The sequence below is a fragment of the Mauremys reevesii genome, linkage group 11, assembly GCF_016161935.1.
Source record: "Mauremys reevesii isolate NIE-2019 linkage group 11, ASM1616193v1, whole genome shotgun sequence".
Classification (NCBI taxonomy): domain Eukaryota; kingdom Metazoa; phylum Chordata; order Testudines; family Geoemydidae; genus Mauremys; species Mauremys reevesii.
The window spans coordinates 20422727-20441901 of NC_052633.1; the positions used below are offsets into that span (position 1 = coordinate 20422727).

The 19175-nt window shown below is 45.1% G+C and overlaps 1 protein-coding gene across 1 annotated transcript in view; it reads left to right on the forward strand.

Moving 5' to 3' along the window:
• The first annotated feature begins 1261 nt into the window (after positions 1–1261).
• The window catches only part of C2CD6 (C2 calcium dependent domain containing 6), a 51536-nt gene continuing 33622 nt past the window's right edge, over positions 1262–19175 (forward strand). The window contains exons 1-6 of the mRNA XM_039493521.1: positions 1262–1339; positions 2639–2690; positions 6995–7146; positions 10266–10388; positions 11239–11283; positions 16904–16972. Coding sequence (XP_039349455.1) covers positions 7048–7146; positions 10266–10388; positions 11239–11283; positions 16904–16972 — 336 coding nt within the window. The 5' untranslated portion in view covers positions 1262–1339; positions 2639–2690; positions 6995–7047. The remainder of the gene's footprint in view (positions 1340–2638; positions 2691–6994; positions 7147–10265; positions 10389–11238; positions 11284–16903; positions 16973–19175) is intronic.

Here is a 19175-nt window from a genome sequence, read left to right on the forward strand (position 1 = left end):
TGATTAGCTTGGCCATTCACATAAAGGCCTTGTCACTTTAGTATTCTCTGTGGACATCTACCCAGTATGATGGAGATACTTATAATGGTGTGAATGGCTAACACATTTTATTTTCATTCATCTACTAATCCAGAAAGTTGAAATTGTGAATATTCATAAGAAAAGCAGCCAGAAACTCCTTTTGTTTTCAGCACTAGAGGGTACTGTTACATAGTAATAATTTGGAGTAGTGTCTCCTTATTTTTTAGCAACAAGAAACTCTCATTTGATGTAAGACTATTTCATACAGTAGTTTATCATCAGCAGTTTGTGGGGGCCCTAAAACCTTTTGCCACCAGGTTGTCACAGGTTTTGGCTAGTGTTTTATCATTCCATTTTTATGCTAAGAGTCCATCCATTGTACAAGACTGTGTTTTGTCAAAAATGCCTTGTGCTCAGAAGATGTGAAAAAATAGAATTCAGTTTCAAACATATTTAAAAATGTTTGAATTAGGCTTCACCCAAAATAACTTTTTGAATATGGTGGTAGATCAGGGGTCGGCAACCTTTCAGAAGTGGTGTGCCAAGTCTTCATTTATTCACTCTAATTTAAGGTTTCGCGTGCCGATAATACATTTTAACGTTTTTAGAAGGTCTCTTTCTATAAGTCTATAATATATAATTAAACTATTGTTGTATGTAAAGTAAATAAGGTTTTTTAAATGCTTAAGAAGCTTCATTTAAAATTAAATTAAAATGCAGAGCCCCCCGGACCGGTGGCCGGGACCCAGCAGTGTGAGTGCCACTGAAAATCAGCTCGCGTGCCGCCTTCGGCACATGTGCCATAGGTTGCCTAATCCTGTGGTAAATGATAACCTATGTGACTACGCTTCTTGAGTGTTGCCTTGTGCATCCCTGCTGTGGGAAAACATGCTTTCTCAATTTCAAAGCTCTTTTACTCTAAGATTGAATAGAGCAACATTTGTGATTGGCCATGAAATGCAGAGGTATGCCCATTAATATACATAGGAATACATGTTTAGAGTCCAAACACCAGTGTTAGTATGCTTTCCTATGGAAGAGAGACTCGTATTTTTATAGGGTTTTAGATTTTGTTGGTTTTTATTCACTGGTGGAGTCATAGGAGTGTTCTCTTATGTTGGAAGCTGCAAAATATACTTGTTTGTTTTTAACCTCCAAATTAATTAGGAAATAGTGTACTGTATTTTCTTTTTGAAAGGGCAATTGCAAAATCTTTTTTTCTTACTTTTGGTAGTTGTTGCAGAAAATCCTGAAGTCATCTGATAAAGGAACTGAACAACCTGCTGACATCCACAGTTTAGTCCCCTGTGGAGATGTGGTATGTACACTACAGACCATTGGTTCTCCGACAGTAGTCTGTGGTACTTGGAGAACTAGCTGGCAATCAATGGAGAGTTGGCTGGTCACATAGTGCTGTGATTCTTTCTTGTTTTCAGTTACTGAATTACATTTAAAAACATATAAAAGTATTATTAAGTCAGTGTTTTATGTATTTTTAGTTAAGTATTTGTTCTAGTTGTCACATGGATATTAATGCAATCATAGACTAGAGGGGGGTTGTTCATATGGTTGATAATGAGAGGAGACGTGATCTATGAGAATCTCTTTATTAAGATATCTACAAAATTAAGAAGTTTGAGAACCCCTGCATCAAGCTTTTATGTGCTTACAGAGATTTAAAAATTACTATGCAACTCTTGGTAAAATTTAATCACCTGATTTACTTGAATATACTCATTCAGGGATGTCCTTGAAATTGTTCTATATTGCAGAATGCTTTTGATTTTCATTTCACTAATAAGCTTCTGTGTTCACAGCTGAAGCCAAGAAACTCATTGTTCAGTTTACTGATGAAAATTTTTTTTTTTTTGTCTGTGGATCAGGCACTCTACAACTAAAAGGGAGACATAGCCCCTGTCTCCAGAGAGCTCACTGTCTTTTACAAAGCAACTGCAAACTTTGCCTATATCAAATGGAGATCTAATACCAGATCCATGGATCTGGTCTATAAAAAATGTAAAGAAATATTGTATCACTCAAAAACAAATTATTTAATGTTTTATTTAAAACATTGTTAAAGAAGCAATAATACCTTGCCTAAAGTGTAGGCATGTTTGGGTTGTTTCCTGTATGGGCTCCAAAAAGTGTCATTTATTCACCATCCCTGTATACTTTGTAGTGCCTTATTGCTTTTTAAAATTGCTATCATTGCTTAATTTTTCTCCCTGTCTAGTTTTGAAACTTCTGTATCTCTGAGCAGTATATTTTACATTTTAAAAAAGAGTAATGGAATTCTACATAGACTAAATCCTGAAATATTTCTCTAGGCAAAATTGAATAAAGAATCCAGGATTTGGCCTAATGGTTAGTGGGAAAAGGTTTGCACCTTTTCTGGGTTTGCTGGAAGCATGTAATTTTTTTGAAATCCTGTATTTCTTCTCACCATTTTATAAAGACGAAGTTACTACATTATTTTGCCACAAAGCAACAAATGCATTTACAAATGACTTCTTGTGTTAAGAAGTGCCTATAACAAATTGCTGTATCAGGACCTACAGAAAGTTTCAAGATTTTTATGGGATTAATTTATCATTTGTCCTCTTTTGGGTTTCATTAGGTTGGTTGCCTGGCTGTTCATGTGAAGGTGTGCAAAGATTTTACATCAAAATGTATCCTTTTTCTATTTCCCTACCCTCTGCTAAGCATATTTTCCTCTCTCTTTGCACTGACCACATCTTTAGAGTATTCTGGCAGGGAAGTATAGAGAATCTCACTCTATAGGTTCTTGCAGTTCACTTAAGAGATAATGCTTTCTTTCTCTAGCTATTGAGTTTGACATTCATTTAGTGTGTGAACTTATGAGGAATTTAGCAGTGAGCCAGAGTCCAGTAATCGAATCCTAAGGAGACTCACTGAGTAGACTTCCTTGTTTATGTACTGTAGGAATAAAAGACACGTTTACATGGAGAGAACAATTGTAATTTTAAAAAGCAAAAATATTTAATTATTAGGATTGTTATATAGCAATCACGGATCGCTTGCTGGAAGATTATCTGCACCCTGAAGTCTTTAAACCATGATTTGAGGACTTCAATGGCTCAGACACAGGTTTGATACAGGAGTGGGTGGGTGAGATTCTGTGGCCTGCAGTGTGCAGGAGGTCAGACTAGATGATCATAATGGTCCCTTCTAACCTTAAAGCCTATGAGTCTATGAGTACTCTATCTAGACTGAATTTTTGACTCATGAAAGGGTGACAAATTATTTTAAAACCATTTACATTGTTATTGTTAGTGACCAGAAGACACCTGGGAAATCTTAAGTACAGTATTTCAGGCAGTCTACACAAAACTTCATGTTTGAGTAAATAGTATGTTGCTCACATTTTAAGTAATGTTATTTTTTATTGTTAAATAAATGAAAACAATATATAATAAATAGGACCCTACCAAATTCAGAGCCATGAAAAACACATCACGGACCGTGAAATCTGGCCTTTTGTGTGCTTTTACCTTGTACTATACAGATTTCATGGGGGGAGACCAGCCTTTCTTAAGGTGAGGGTCCTGACCCAAAAGGGAGCTGCAGAGGGGTCTCATGGTTATTTTAGGGGGTAATGGTATTGTCAACCTTACTTCTGTGCTGCCTTCAGAGCTGGGTGACCAGAGAGCAGCAGCTGTTGACCAGGCACCCAGCTCTGAAGGCAACGCCCTACCAGGAGCAGTGCAGAAGTAAGGGTGGCAATACCATACCATGTCGCCCTTACTTCTGCGCTGCTGCCTTCAGAGCTGGGTAGCTGGAGAGTGGTGGCCGCTGACTGAGGGCCTAGCTTGTTACCAGATCTACCCGTTACTTTGGAGTATGCTCATTTATTCGGGTTACTCTTCGGGGGACGGGGGGGGGGGGGTGTTCTGTAATTCTATCAATGTACTGCTTTTGTCACGTGTGTTTTCATATGGCGCTCTATTTCTCCCTTATGCAAATCCCCTCCCAATGGAGCTATCCTGCAGGACCTAGGTTCCCTAGGGCTTGGTTCCTCCAGCCCCAGAACCGGATGAACACACATACACACACATACATTAACAGAGCAAGTCTGAGTGGACCGGGTCAATCAGCACTTTCAAGCTGACCCCTTATATGTCCCTGGACTCAATTGGCTGGATCAAGCAGCACTTTCAAGCTTCCCCCCCGCCCCTTATGTGCCCCTGGGCTCAATGGACTGGGTCAAGCAGCACTTTCAAGCTGCCACCCTTATGTGTCCCAGATTCAGCAGGTCCCAATCCGCACTCTCACATCACAATTGTACTGATAGTAACCTACTTGATAAGCAAACCCCACAGTATTTTGGGCGCTGCAGGGATCTTTAGCTTAGATAAAAGAATCATTACTGATGAGTAAATGGGGGAAGCTAAAAACACAAAAGAGTAAAGTTCAGCAAGAGAGAGAGAAGCAACCAGCTTAACCATAACAGTTATTTATTGAATAATAGTGATAGCTACACAAGGCGGGCTAAACCACCATAACATTATTAAAGGTTAATACATAAGGTGGAAAGGAAAACAGAGAGAGAGAAAGAAGGGGATCTCACCGCTCCCTGAAGCTTGAACTGGTCGGGGTTCCCAGGTGATGGTGGTAGCTCAGGGCCCTGAGGGCAGGAGACAGGCACGATCAGTCAGGAGATGGAGTCCCAGTGGAACTGATGCAAAGCTTGGGTCTATGCATCAGAACACTTACTTGAACCTAGGTAGGGGTTTTTGTAGAGAAACAACAGTGGTTCAAGAGAGAACACTAGATTTGTTTATGGGTAAACTGATGACTGATATATGCCATCATGCGCCAGCAATGCCCCTCTGCCATGTACATTGGCCAAACTGGACAGTCTCTACATAAAAGAATAAATGGACACAAATCAGACATCAAGAATTATAACATTCAAAAACTAGTTGGAGAACACTTCAACCTCCCTGGCCACTCGATTATAGACCTAAAAGTCACAATATTACAACAAAAAAACTTCAAAAACAGACTCCAACAAGAGACTGCTGAATTGGAATTAATGTGCAAATTGAACACCATTAAATTAGGTTTGAATAAAGACTGGGAGTGGATGGGCCATTACACAAAGTAAAACTATTTCCCCATGCTTATCTCTCTCCCCCACCCCCCACCCCCACCCTGGTTCCTTATATCTCCTTGTCAAGTGCTGGAAATGGACCATTTTCATTACCACTACAAACAGTTATTTTTCTCTCCTGCTGACAACAGTTCACCTTAACTGATCACTCTCCTTATAATGTGTATGGTAACACCCATTGTTTCATGTTCCCCTGTGTGTATATATATCTTTGTTCTGTATTTTTCACTACATGCATCCGATGAAGTGAGCTATAGCCCACGAAAGCTTATGCTACAATAAATTGTTAGTCTCTAAGATGCCACAAATACTCCTATTCTTTTTGATGACTGAAGGGTTTTCTTAAGGCTAGACAATAGGGGCTGATCACTCTTGGCTATGGGTGGTGTTTTCTTCCAGGGAGCTCACAATGCAACTAGGCTGCTTCAATATTTTGGATATCAATCAAGGATTTATTACTAGAATTGGTCAGATAACTGCTGAGCTGGGTGTGGGCAGGCATAGGTTCATTAACATCTGGAGCAGAGATTCCCATGATGCAGTGCTTCCCTGCTTTTCTGGTCCCAGAGTTCAGTGCAGTTCTCGGTTCTTCATTCTGTATGCTAATCCCTGTCCCATCTTTCATACAGATGAGGCTAGGGGAGTTGTCTCTGCTCTCCATTCTGTATGCAAATGGAGATGTCTTAATCTTGTCATCCTTGTCAGGAGGGGTCTAGGTGTGTCTCCCAATGCCCTTCACTGCTCTCTGCAAACCTTTTCTCTGATCGGTCTTGGTTCAAACAGAAACCGGGGCAGGGGTGTCCCTCATGAGTCAGATAGGCCAGACACTGCACCCTGGTTCCCTCAAAACACAGAGCTGACTGGTATCAAGCTCTACAGGCAGCAGTGCAGAAGTAAGGATGGCAATACCATGCCATGCTATCCTTATCTCTGCGCTGCTGCTAGTGGCAGCTCCGCCTTCAGAGAAGCCACCGCTCTCCAGCTGCCCAGCTCTGAAGGTAGCGCCACAGTCAGCAGCAGTGCAGAAGTAAGGGTAGCGGTACTGCAATCCCACCTACCATAACCTTCTGACCACCCCCACAACTCCTTTTTGGGTCAGGACCCTTATAATTACAACACTGAAATTTCAGATTTAAATAGCTGAAATCATGAAAGTTATGATTTTTTAAATCGTATGACCGTGTAATTGACCAAAATGGACTGTGAATTTTGTAGGGCCCTAATAATAAACCTTTGAGAGTTTTAATATTTCTCTTTTCAGGTGTTTCCACCCCCCACCCCCTTGAACAGTACATCAGCTTCCTAACATTACAGTTAATCACAGGCAGTCTGTGGATGTGTTTTATTTCTGAATGTTTTAATCACAAGTCTCACAGTTCAGTGCACTGCATTCTTCAGTGCGGCAACATCAAAGTAACCTGCCATTAAGTCCCTCTGCCAATTTTTGTGAATTTGCAGTCTGATATTAAAAAAATTAATAATGCTGTTTTAATGATATACAAGTGCAATTGAATTACCCATAAAAGGGAAACAGTAAAATTGACAATAGTGAATTCATATTTTGACCACTGCCAGTGGTCAAATATCTGTTTATTTCTGAAAGAAGAAATAGTAATATGATCTTGGTTAAGTGCCAATGTGGACAGAAAAAGATAAATTTGAATCTTAAAAGTATACCCATGTTTATTAATTGGGTTCACACACACGCAGTGAGGAGAATTAGATCTTATTGTATATTGCTCATTATTTTCATGGTAGTCACTACCATGTAATAAACCCACTTTACTGTTGCTGACTCACTAAAAAGATCTATATGTTTCCTAAATGAATGACTTTCAGTCAATATACAGGAAAATACAAACTTGCTGCTTCGCATTACTGTTAACGAAGTCATGAAATGCACAAATCCACAAACTTTCAGATCACAGTTAAAGAATAGCAGAAAGGACATTGTGATTCATTTTGAAGATGTGAAATATTTTTCTGTACAGGTATTATTACAGCTTCTGCTCTTTTATAATGTAATTCTCATTACTGGTTTAATAGCATGATGACACTGAATATCTAGAGCTGCTTTTTCAGGAGCAAGGAGGAGGGAATCTCATGTACTGTAGTACTTCGTGACTATTCTCTTTTTGTTACCATCTCATCTGGGTTCATAAAGTAAAACTGCAATAAAGTCTGCAGGCTCCGCTCCAGTCCCTTAACCACAGACTGTTTTTCTTCTGCCCAGAGCTGAGAGATTATTATTGCTATCTGGTCAAGGGAGAATGAATTGGAGACTATTCTTTGGTTGAGTAGGGTGCACATACATCATAATATCGTAGAAATCATTGGAGTTACATTGGTGTAAAACTGGTATAATGGATTGGTTAGTCAGGCCCGTAGTGTTCACTTGGTGCTTTATATTCATTTGTCAAGTATGGTTCAGTGTAGTGGGGATATGTGGCTCATTCTGTCATTGTTCAAGCTCAGTGGTGAGCTGCAGCCGGTTCGCACCGGTTCGCGTGAACCGGTTGTTAAATTTAGAAGCCCTTTTAGAACCGGTTGTTCCCCGTGGGACAAACTGGTTCTAAAAGGGCATTTAAATTTAACAAGCGCTCCCTGCTGCCCAGCCCCAGCTCACCTCAGCTCTGCCTCCACCTCCTGCCATGAATGCTCCTCCTTGCTTCTCCTCCCGCACTGCTTCCCGCGAATCAGCTGTTCGTGCGGGAAGCCTGGGAGGGCTGAGAAGCAAGCAGGCTTCCCCGGCCCAGGAAGACAACGCTGAGGTAGGAAACTAGGGGGGGCCGTGTGCCCTGGCCGGTCTCCAGCCGCGGCCCGGCCCCGGCCCCGCCTCCCCGGCCCCGACCCTCCCCAGCTCCGCGTCCCTGGCTGCCGGGCCCCGCCCCGACCCTCCCGGCCACCCGGCCCCGGCCCAGCCCCCGCCCGGCCCCGACCACCCCGGCCGCGGCCCCCGTCCCCGCCCGGCCCCGGGTCCCCGCCCGTCCCTGCCCCTCCCAGCCCCGCGTCCCCGTCCCCGGCCCCGGCCCCCTCCCCGGCCCGTCCCGTCCAGCGTTCCCGGCCGCGACCCTCCCGGCCCCACCCGGCCCCGGCCCCGCGGCCCGGCCCTGCATCCCGGCCGCTGCCCGGCCCCCGACCCCGGCTGCCCGGCCCGGCCGCATCCCCCTCGGCCCTGCATCCCCAGCTGCCCAGCTCCGGCCGCATTCCCCCCCCGGCCCCGCCGTGCCCCCACCTCCCGGGATGCCCGGCTCTGGACACGGCCCCCCACCTCCGGCCGGGCCTGGCCCCGTGGCTCCAGCCACCCCTGCTGTTTTGCCAGGGGGCTGGGCTCTGGCAGCGCAGGTCTGGGCGTGGCGGCGGCCCCAGCTGCCCGGCTCCAGCTCTGGCCGCGGCCCGCCCTGGGTGTAGCGCCGCCAGCCACGTCCAGGCAGCGCGGTAAGGGGGCAAGGAGGGGGTGTTGGAGAGAGGGTAGGGGAGTTTGGGGGTGGGGGGTCAGAGGGCAGGGGATTGAATAGGGGCAAGGGTCCTGGTGGGGCAGTCAAAAAGGATCAGGGGTTGGATTGGGCGGTGGGAGGCAGTCAGGGACAAGGGTTCCAGGGACAGTCAGGGGACAGAGAGAAGGGGTGGTTGGATGGGGCAGGGGTCCTGGGGGGCCATCAGGAATGAGAGGAGGGATTGGATGGAGCGGCGGAGGGTACTCAGGGTACAGGGAAAGGGGGGTGGATGGGGCAGGGGTCCCTGGGGGGGGGACATCAAGGAACGCGGGGGATTGGTTGGGGCAGGAGTCTGGGGGGGCATGATCCCTCCTGGGGTGAGGAGGGAACCGGTTGTTATGATTTTGGCAGCTCATCACTGTTCAAGCTAAATTGTGAACAGGCATACAGTTGTTCCATGGTTTAGATTGGAGAGTGGAGGGAATAAAAGGGAAGATTTAAGATTGTTTTGGGTAGTAAAATTCTGCATTTCCATGCTTTCCAATATTTGATTTAAGTGTAATCTTAACTTTGAATTTCCGGGCTTCCAGATATTTGTATTTTTTTTAATTGCAATGTTTTATTAAGATATTTTCCCTCTGAAGTTATTGGTACATATTTACAACCTTATGTCCAGCTTAACTTGTTTTGATGTGGAATGTTTTTGGGCTCATTTTTAAGAATAACATAGTGATATGTAGGGTATATGTTACTAAAAACGCACTCTTAGCTCGAATGTAGCCAATTCCACCATGCCATATCATCTTTGTCGAACTAAGCACACTTAATCTGGGCTGTGCCTACTGGGAAGGTGGTGGGATTGATGTGAAGCATGGCTGGGTGATATGGGGGAAGTCAGAATGCCTTTGCTAGTGGGTGCAATGAGGTTCTCCATTTAGGCTTTGCTGTGGAGCATAAATTCCTATTATTTGGGGCAATTGAAACTTACTATTACCCCTTTTGACCCAAGTGGTAAGCCAAAATTTAGGGTGTTTGGGGTTGTTTCCTTTAGGAAAAATTGATGATAGTCAGATGTTTCTTTGATGCAGTCCTGTTTACTTAAAAAGAAGGTGCACAAAGCCCTGTTTCTCTGAAAGCAGTAAGGTCAAACCAGCAGGAGGCAGTTTCCTTGCTCATAATTCCAAGTCTGCATTTCCAGCCGGCATTCTGCCCCCAAACGCTTTTTCTTAGCTTTCTGTCAGGCCCATGCTACCAATTCTTCTCTTACTGTCTCCTGGCTTTCTGCCTGCCTCTGACATGCAACTGCAGTTCAATTAATTGCCAGTCCCTGCATTTATTATCCCTCAGGGCATCCTACTGGACCAGATGGCCCCTACTGCCCAGACCTTGTGCGAAGTCTACTCCTTCATTGGAAGTTTCCATTATTTCAACTATTACAGTACTAAACAGAGGGGCATTTAATTGTTCTCCCTTTTAGCCTAAATGGAAGGTGCCTGCTACCATGCCATCAGTTTCAAAGAGATCTGTGAGTGCCCAGCCTTCACTTGTTACCCTCAGAACTGTGTAGTGAGTGCTGTAGCAAATAGGTCAGCTTACCCCAGATTTAACCCTTTTCTCAGTTGCTCTTGTTGCTCCATGTGGATAGCATGTAGATGTTGTGATTTAATTTTCAGGTTCCAAGGCGGCAACAGGATGAGCGGAATAGGATTATTCTAGAATTGGTAGGATTTCAAGGTCCAAAAGACTTTCCAAGGTTGCTGGGGAGTGCAACTGTACATCTTTATGAAGTCATTAAGGTGGGTCTGACAAAAGAAAAGATTATCTAGGACGTGTTCTAAATTGTTTGTTCCACACATACTTTGGCAAGTAGTACACAAGATAAACCATACTCACAATATCAAGTGTTTGTACTGAAACGATAGAGCAGTTAATATAAGAAAGCAGTATTTCCTTATGTAAGTGTCCAGTTGTTAGCTGACTGGGTGATAATGTACTGTAATAATAATAGTTGGTACTTATATTGTTCTTTCTATCTTTGAAGTGCCTACAAAAATGTAATCCTCGCAAGACTTGCAAGATATTGTAGATAAATAAATTTCAATATCTGTGAGATACTGAGGACTTAAGGCCAGTTTTTCAAACTTGGGTGTCAAAAGTTATTTCCTAAAACAAGTGTTTAGGCACCTAAATATAGAATTGGGTCCCAATTCTGCAACAACTGACATGTGCATAACTTTATTTATGTGAGTAGTAGCATTAAAATCTGTGGGACTACATGAATAATGTTAGTCGCATGTGTTTGCAGGATCTGGGCCTTTGACACCTAATTTTCATCACTCAAGTTTGAAAATCTGGTTCTAAATAACTTTTGTAAAGACAAAAAATGACAGTGGCAAAACTAGGATTTGAACTCACAATCTCAAGATCAGACAACTAGATTGCCTAACTGCATTTCCATGTATGCTTCCTTTTATTTGATTTTTAAACTATAACAATGTATGGGAAAAGTATGTGGCATCTTCATCTATTGTAGCTACAAATTTTGTGTATTCCTCTTACATGCTTGGTAATATACTGCTATAAAACACTGGTTTTGGAGATTTGTGAATCTAAATATTCCTTTTCTTTCTTTCCCCACTCACCCAGAAAGGCCACTTCATTGAAACATGTGCCATGAGGATTGGAAACATGGTAGGATTTCTTTGGTGAAATGACAAAATAATATACACAGGTGACTTCATGTCATTGCAATATAATTTTAATTGCATACAGATACATGCATATCAATTGAACACTGCATTATAGCCTTCCAGGAGCACTGAATGGTAAAGTGACTAAAACAGAGAGAAAAGGATAGTGAAAGAGAAGAATGGCAAGTAGACCCAAATCCTTGGCTGCAGTAAATCAGCATAGCACCAGTGATGTCATAAGGTTCACATACAATGGATGGGCCATAGTCTACACAGTGATGCCAGCACAGCTTCATTGACTTCAGAGGAGTTGTACTGATACTACTGACAACAGAATTTAGATAGTCTGCATAATAAGAAAATTTCCACTCTTAAAATTATTAGGGAGAAGTAATACACAAAAATCAGTCTGTGTAAAACTGGTGTACTAACCTACTCTATGCTAGCCAAATGTTTAGGCCATGTGAATTTTTGTAACCTACTGAGCCATCTCCAGTTTCTGACACACATTGGTTTGTAGGTTTGGCGGTGCAATTCAGGCAAGGATTGAGATTGTGGCAATGTAGGGCCTTAGCGTGGCATAACCCTTGAGGGCAACAAAAACTTATCTGCAGAGGAACCCAGAGGTGCCCACTGTATCCACAACATTGAACAGTGCTGAGTGGAAAGAGGGCATAGCCAGGATGATCAGAAAATGCACCAATTCAGTGCATCCCCTTGCGGACTCTATTGGTGAAGCTCCTATGTTAACCTTGGCAGAAACTAAACTTGCCTTCCCATGCCATAACCCTTGAGGGAAGTTGGCAGGAGAAACGATGCCTGCTCTTTCCCCATGATGAATTTCCCTTCTGCGCTGTGTAGATGAATCTAGCCCATTGTGTCTATGCAATATGGAGAATGCAGATATTGTCATTATCTATGACCCATAGCAGTATGAAACAAAGTACATACAGTTTATGCTACTTTATGTACTTAAATGTATATGGTGTTTTATGGCAGGTTTCAGAGTGTTTTATGACAAGTTTGAAAATGCATTAGACAGATTAAACACTATGAGTTTTTGGTACATTATCCTTTTGTAGGCAAAGCCCATAAGTGAACATGGGTTTTCTGAATTCAATGCTCAGATCAATGTGTGTATTATCAGGAGCAGCGGTAAACAAGCATTCAAGGCAGTCTTACCTTCTGGCTACCCTGAAGGATAAGGAGTATAGAGACTGAACTTGTACAGTAGAAAGGTTTATGCCACTGCAAGCCTTCAAATGAGGGTGTCAAATGACCAGGGCTGGCCCTACCCATATGCAAAGTATGCAGCTGCAGGCCCCGCTCTGCCTCTTCCCCCTGGCCCCCACCCATGCTCCACCCCAGCCCTGCCTCTTCCCACCCCTACTCTACCCCAGCCCCTGCTCTGCCCCTGCCCCACCCCCACTCCCCTGAGGACTGCAACAGGGGGCGGGCCTGCATTCACTGGTGTCGGTAAGTGGAGCGACCCAGCCCCAGCCTGCTCCGCTCCCTGGCTCCCAGACACACTGCCAGTGAGTGCTGGGGGCGGTTCCTCCCTTCCTCCCAAGCCCCAAGGCTGGGAGCAAGGGGAGCAGAGAGGAGCGGGCTGGGCCTGGGTCGCTCCACTTACCGCTGCCCCGTGAATGTGGGGTCGGGCCTGCCCTGTACTCACCGGGCAGCAGGAAGTGGCACGACCCGGCCCCAACCTGCTCCACTCTGCCGGCTCATGCTGGGGGGCGGTTTCTCCCTGTCCCCCAAGCCAGCTCCTCCCCTTCCCCCCATGGCAGGGCCTGCATAGGGCACAAAAAGTGGCTAGGGACGGCCCTGCAAATGACCTGGCATTATTGTCCAAATGTACCTTTATTAACTAGTCAGCAATTTCAAAATTTGTGAACAAACTGCTTGAAGAATACAGGATCACTTTTCAACTTTAGTCTTTGAGGGTCATCTCACAACACAGTTATCTCTCCAGGCAATTATCAACATGTCAGATACCATGTCATGTTCAGTGGCTTCAGCCATCTCAATGAGATGCTCTTGGTTGCAGCCCTCCGGTATCCCAAAAGATCTACAAAATACAATAGAAGATCTGCTGTTTGAAAGTGCTAAACTGTTTTCTCAGAAGACCAGTGACACCATGTGCATGTTGAAAGATTCTCATGTGGTCCTTCATTTGCTGGGTTTCTATATCCCAGTAACAAAAAGGAAGCTTTTTAAGCCCCAAATGCGAGACAGATCTTACTACCAGCAGAAACCTGAATGTAGAGAAATCAACATTACAACCAACATAGTGAATAGGTTTCATAGGGGCAGATCTTGATGCCACAACTACCATGGCTTACCTCCCAGTGATGAACTGGTTCTGGTCCATAGTCTTTCTGTGTGAGAATCTCAAGTCTAACCCAAGGACAACAGTGCACTTGTGTCTACAACTGTTGGGACACATGGCTTTGTGCACATATATGACTCAGCATGTCAGACTGCACTCCTCAGATGTCTGCAGGCCTGGCTTCACTCAGTATATCATCCAAGCAGACATTCACTGGACACACTGCACGAGTGGATCAGTGCCCTGAATTGGTCATTAGACCCTTCGAATGTATGCAAGGGCTTCCTTTCCTATCACCAGAACAAACTGTGACTTTGGTAACAGATGCATCCACTGGGGTTTGGGGGCCCACCTGGGTCAGCTTCCAGACTCCAGTACTTTGGATGCCTCAGGAACTTTTGTTCCATGTAAATGTGCTGGAACTTTGAGCTATTTGTTGGGCCTGTGAGATGATCATTACTACCATCAGGGAGCAGGTGGTTCAAGTTCTCAGCAGCAACACCACTGCTATGTTTTATCTGAAAAAGCAGGGAAGTGTGAGGTCATCTCAGCTGTGCCAAGAAGCAATCCACTTGTGAAACTTCTGTATAAAGAACAATAGCTTGCTAAAGGCTTTTCACCTTCCAGGGTGAAGAACATTATTGCAGATTCCCTCAGCAGAAACTTCAGAGACCATGAGCGGTCAATAGGGAGGGATGTTCTTCAGCAAATCTTCTGTTAGATGGGTTGTGCAATAATAGACCTCTTTGGAACCAACTGAACAGCAACTACAGGAGCTTCTGCTTCAGGGCAGGTCACAGCCCAGATTCCATGACAGATGCCTTTCTTTTTCCCTGGTCGAACCATCTACTGTATGCATTCCCTCCAGTCCCTCTGATTCTGAGGGTGATCAGGAAATGAAAAATAGCCAAGGCAAACTTAATTCTTATAGCACCTGCCTGCCTGACCTGGCCAAGATAGTACTGGTATACAGCTATATATCAGCTCCCCATTCGTCCACCTGTATCTCTACCTCTGGCCGAGGATCTCTTGTCTCAAGGCAAGTCACTACACCCCAACTTACACCTAATGGCATGGACGATCTTATTTGAGCAGTGAGGAAAGTCTGCTCCTGTGATGTCCAAGCCATTCTAGTGAACAGCAGAAGGGATTCCACCAACACCACATGTGCAGCAAAATGGAAAAGGTTTTAAATCTGGGAAGAATGTCATCAGCTATCTGCTGATAGCATAGAGATAAGACTACCTACTGCATTGTAAATCCTCTGGTCTCGCTATCAGTTCAATGGGAGTCCATTTATCGGTCATGTATGCAGTACACCCAGCAGTGGATGGATTTTCCATCTTTTTTGTATCACTTGATATCCTTAAGTTATCCATATCCTTAAGTTTATGCCCAAAGTGATACTACCATTCCACCTCAACCAGACTAAATCTTCCAGTGTTCTTTCCAAAGCCTCATTCTTCCAAGGCTGAAGAGAAGCTTCATACCTTAGATGTTCGGAGTGTTCTGGCATTTTAAGTGGACTTTCAGATCCTCTCCCAGGATGTTTGTAGTCTATGTTGAGAGCATTAAAGGACCACCTGTTCTAGGTCTGCGTATTTCACATTGGATGTCAGATTGTATTAAATGTTGCTATGATCTGGCAAAGGTCTCTCTGCCACCAAGGATAACAGCCTACTCTACTAGGGTTCATTCCACTTCATCAGCCTTCTTGTCAACATTGCCATAGTAGACATTTGTAAAGCAGCAGTGTGGTCATTTATACATCCCTTCTCCAGATACACCTCTACCCTGATATAACACGACCCGATGTAACACGAATTCGGATATAAAACGGTAAAGCCGCTCTCTGGGGGGCGGGGCAGAGGGTCTTGGGGGGTGATCAGGGGACAGGGAGTAGGGGGGAGCCACAGCCCAAGGAGGGGAGCTGCAGTGCAGGGGAACATCACATGGGCTCCAGCCGGCGCCAAGAAGTTGGGGAAGACTGGTCCACGTGGGGAAGTTGCAGATCCAGGTCAGGGAGAGATGCCCGTCCTAGATGGCGCCATGCAGGTACCCATGTCCCGGCGCTGGAGGGCTCGGCACACAGCGGGCCTAGCTGGCAGGCTGCGCCCCGCTTGCAGCAGCGCCCCCGGGTGGGCTCTCTGGGTCCATAGCGGGGTGGGGACCAGGTGCACGCGGGCACGTCGGGCGAGGCTGCCTGCCCTGCTCCCCCTCGCAGGCTTAGCCGTCGCACCGGGCTGGGTGCACTACGCAGACAGGGCAGTGGCCGCTGGGCCAGTTTCCCCTGCTCTGCCCCCGCGGGGCTTGCCCCAGCTGATGTGGTTGAGCAGGTGTGAGCGCTTCCGTGTGCCAGCTCCCTGGGTCCTAGCGCCCATCCTGGTGTGGTGCGTGGCTCAGCGTGAGAGTCTCAGAGGTGATTAGGGATGTGGGGGGGTTGGATGGTCCAGAGTTCTGAGGGGTCAGTCGGGGCAGGAAGTAGGTGGGGGTCAGATGGGGAGGGGGCTGTTTGCTGACTATTAATAATGGAGATGCTCGAGGCCAAAGCAAGTTCGATATAATGCGGTTTTACCCATAACGCGGTAAGATTTTTTTACTCCCGAGGACAGCGTTATATCGGGGTAGAGGTGTACTACACTATTAGTCAAGCTTCCTGAGAGGATGCCAACTTTAGCAAGTCAGTATTGCAGTCTCTCTTCAAGTAGTCTGAAGTCCTATCACTTGTAAATAAACTGCTGGTGAGTCACCTACAGTGGAATACGTATTTGCACAATCACTCAAAGAAGAAAAAAAATGTACTTACCTGTACAGTAACTGTTTGTTCTTTGAGATGTATTGTGCATATGTACATTCCATGACCCTCCCATCTTCCCTGCAGCTTTGGGTTTAGTTTACCAGCTGTGCGAAGGAATAGAGAGGGAGATGGTGACCACACCTCTTTATACCCTCAGCTTGGTACACAAGGATAGCAGGGATCCATGTACTACCCAATGGTATGACGAGTAAAAGTCTCTGACTCAAGTACATTGGGTGCATGTACTCCTACAGTGGAATGTACACATGCAACACATCTTGAGGAAGATAGGAAAGTAACTGTGAAGATTTTTTTATCCCTAATAGGAATTGCCTATTAAATAATTAACATGTTAATAAAAAGGGTATGTCATGTATTTTTCCCTTTGCTTACCATACTTGTACTTGTTTACTGTGGAACTTGTTTGTAAATGTATTTGCGGTAAGAGTTAATTACTTGTTACATTTAAAAGAAAAAAAGTTACATTTTCAGGTTTTCTGCACAGCGGAAGTGGAGTTTATGTTCTGCTATGGAAGTTTCGGATATGGCTACTCGCACCAGGTTAGGACCTCTTTTTTTTCTTTTTGATCTGTTATAATTTTGGACTAGAGCTATTCCATTCCAAAGTTCAGACATTTATAACTTCCATAAAAATTTGTATTTGGGGATGATATTTTTCAAACTTGGATTAATCCTTATGTGGAATTATTTTGTAAAGATTGAACAAAATTCATTGATATGGTATTTGAGTGAGATGAAGATAAAAAAAGTTGTATGCTTAAAACTATATTATATATATGGTGTTCATCTAGCTAGCAAATAAATTATAACAGTATAACTTGAGTTTTTGTACTCTTGATACACTTTTGTACTCTTTATACTTTCACTGGGTGTATAGACCCCATGCTGACATGAGGTCTAAGGGTTAATGCAGCAACTACCCAGTGCTGACTGGCACATCCTCACAGCAACTGGGAGAATAAAAGAGCTGAGAGGCAGAGGGACAGAGTGGCTGCCAGAGCAGCAAGCAGACTAGAGAAGGAAAGTCCTGCCAGCAAACTGGTGAGAAGCCATCCAGGGACAACTCTGTAGAGAAAGGATGATTGGAACCACAGGCTGAAGTAGCTCACAGAAGCAAAAGAAGTAGGAAGGAGCTCAGGGTACAGAAGAAAGAATTGCTGAGGACTTATTCTGCCTGCCTGGTTTAAGGGCCCTGATCTGGAGGCACTGGGTTCCACTACTAATCCCTCAACAGAGACTTAAGAACCAAAAGGGGGTGCAGGCCCCCTGAGGACCAACACTATCTAGTCCCTGCCAAGTATAAGGGGAAACGTGTGCACCACAGAAGGACTGAAATTAACACCCTTCATAGTCCAGAATAGGACCGCCATAGAGACTCACAAGAAGAGCCGACTCACGGTCCTGCTGGACCGAGCAAACTCTGTGCAGTGCTCCGTCTGACCAAAGGGGGCACTGATACCATAGCACACCAGCCTATACATGGTACCAAAAGTGGGGTTTCACTGTGTCTGAGCCCCCAGTAAGGCCTAAGATGGAGGAAGCACTCAGATTGCTAGCCCAGCAGTGGGCTGCTGCCTTGGATCAGCAAGCAATGAACCAGGAGCAACAACAATAGATGCAGACCTTGACGCTACATTTGTTACAGGCCCAGCAGCGGCAAAATGACCTGCAAACAGTCTCTCACTGACAACAGCAGAAGGCCTGCCACCCAGGCCATGGCTCAACAGCAGAGCCAACAAAGGTTGGATATGTAGCCATGGAGCAACAGCAGCTGGGTAAATGTATGGGGGCAACACTTAGGATAGCACCAGCCCCACTGGCTGGAGCTACGGCACAGGTGGTGAGTTGGTCCAGCAGTCCTGTGCTGTCCAAGATGGGAGCTGAAGAAGACCTGGAGGCCCTTTGAACACCTCACCACCTGCACCCACTGGGACCCTGAGACCTGGATCATCCACCTAGCTTCTGTTTTGACCAGGGAACCACAGGCCCTCAACCAACAATCCACCCTTGATTACCCAATGGTAAAGGCAGCCATATTTGACTGGCTGCATTAAGTGAAGAGACTTGCTGCTGCTATTTCAAAGAGCAGAGATTTAGCTTCTGTTTTGACCAGGGAACCACAGGCCCTCAACCAACAATCCGCCCTTGACTACCCATGGTAAAGGTAGCCATATTTGACTGGCTGCAATTAAGTGAAGAGACTTGTTGCTATTTCAGAGAGCAGAGATTTAGCACATTCATGCAGCCCCAGGCACTGGCAAAGAAATTCAAAGGTGTCAGCTGGAAGTGGATGAGACCTGAGGCTAGAATGAACAAGCAGATAGCTGAACTGATCATCCTCGAACAGTTTCTCTGGGTCTTCTCCACAGCTGTGCAAGGGTGTGTGCAGAGGTACTAACCAGAGACTCTGGAAGAAGTGGTGAGGCTAGCAGGGAACTATTTGGAGGGTAATACCCCACAAACCTGACCCAGCAGGCCAGAGCCTGCCTCCTCCAGTTTGACTAGGGCTGCCCTTAAGGGGGTGGGGGGATGGCTATTTTGAGACCAGGGCTGGCCTCACCCTTGACAGTCCAGACTCTGAAGGTTGCACCAGACCAAGACCCCGACTATCCCACTGTGACATTCTATACCTTGTGGGAACTCCCTACACCCCCATGTTCATCCTTATTATATGATTGTGTGGTATCCAATGCAAAGTTTGTCATGTTGGGTGTCTTTGGAAGGCTCATGATGCACTGAGCAT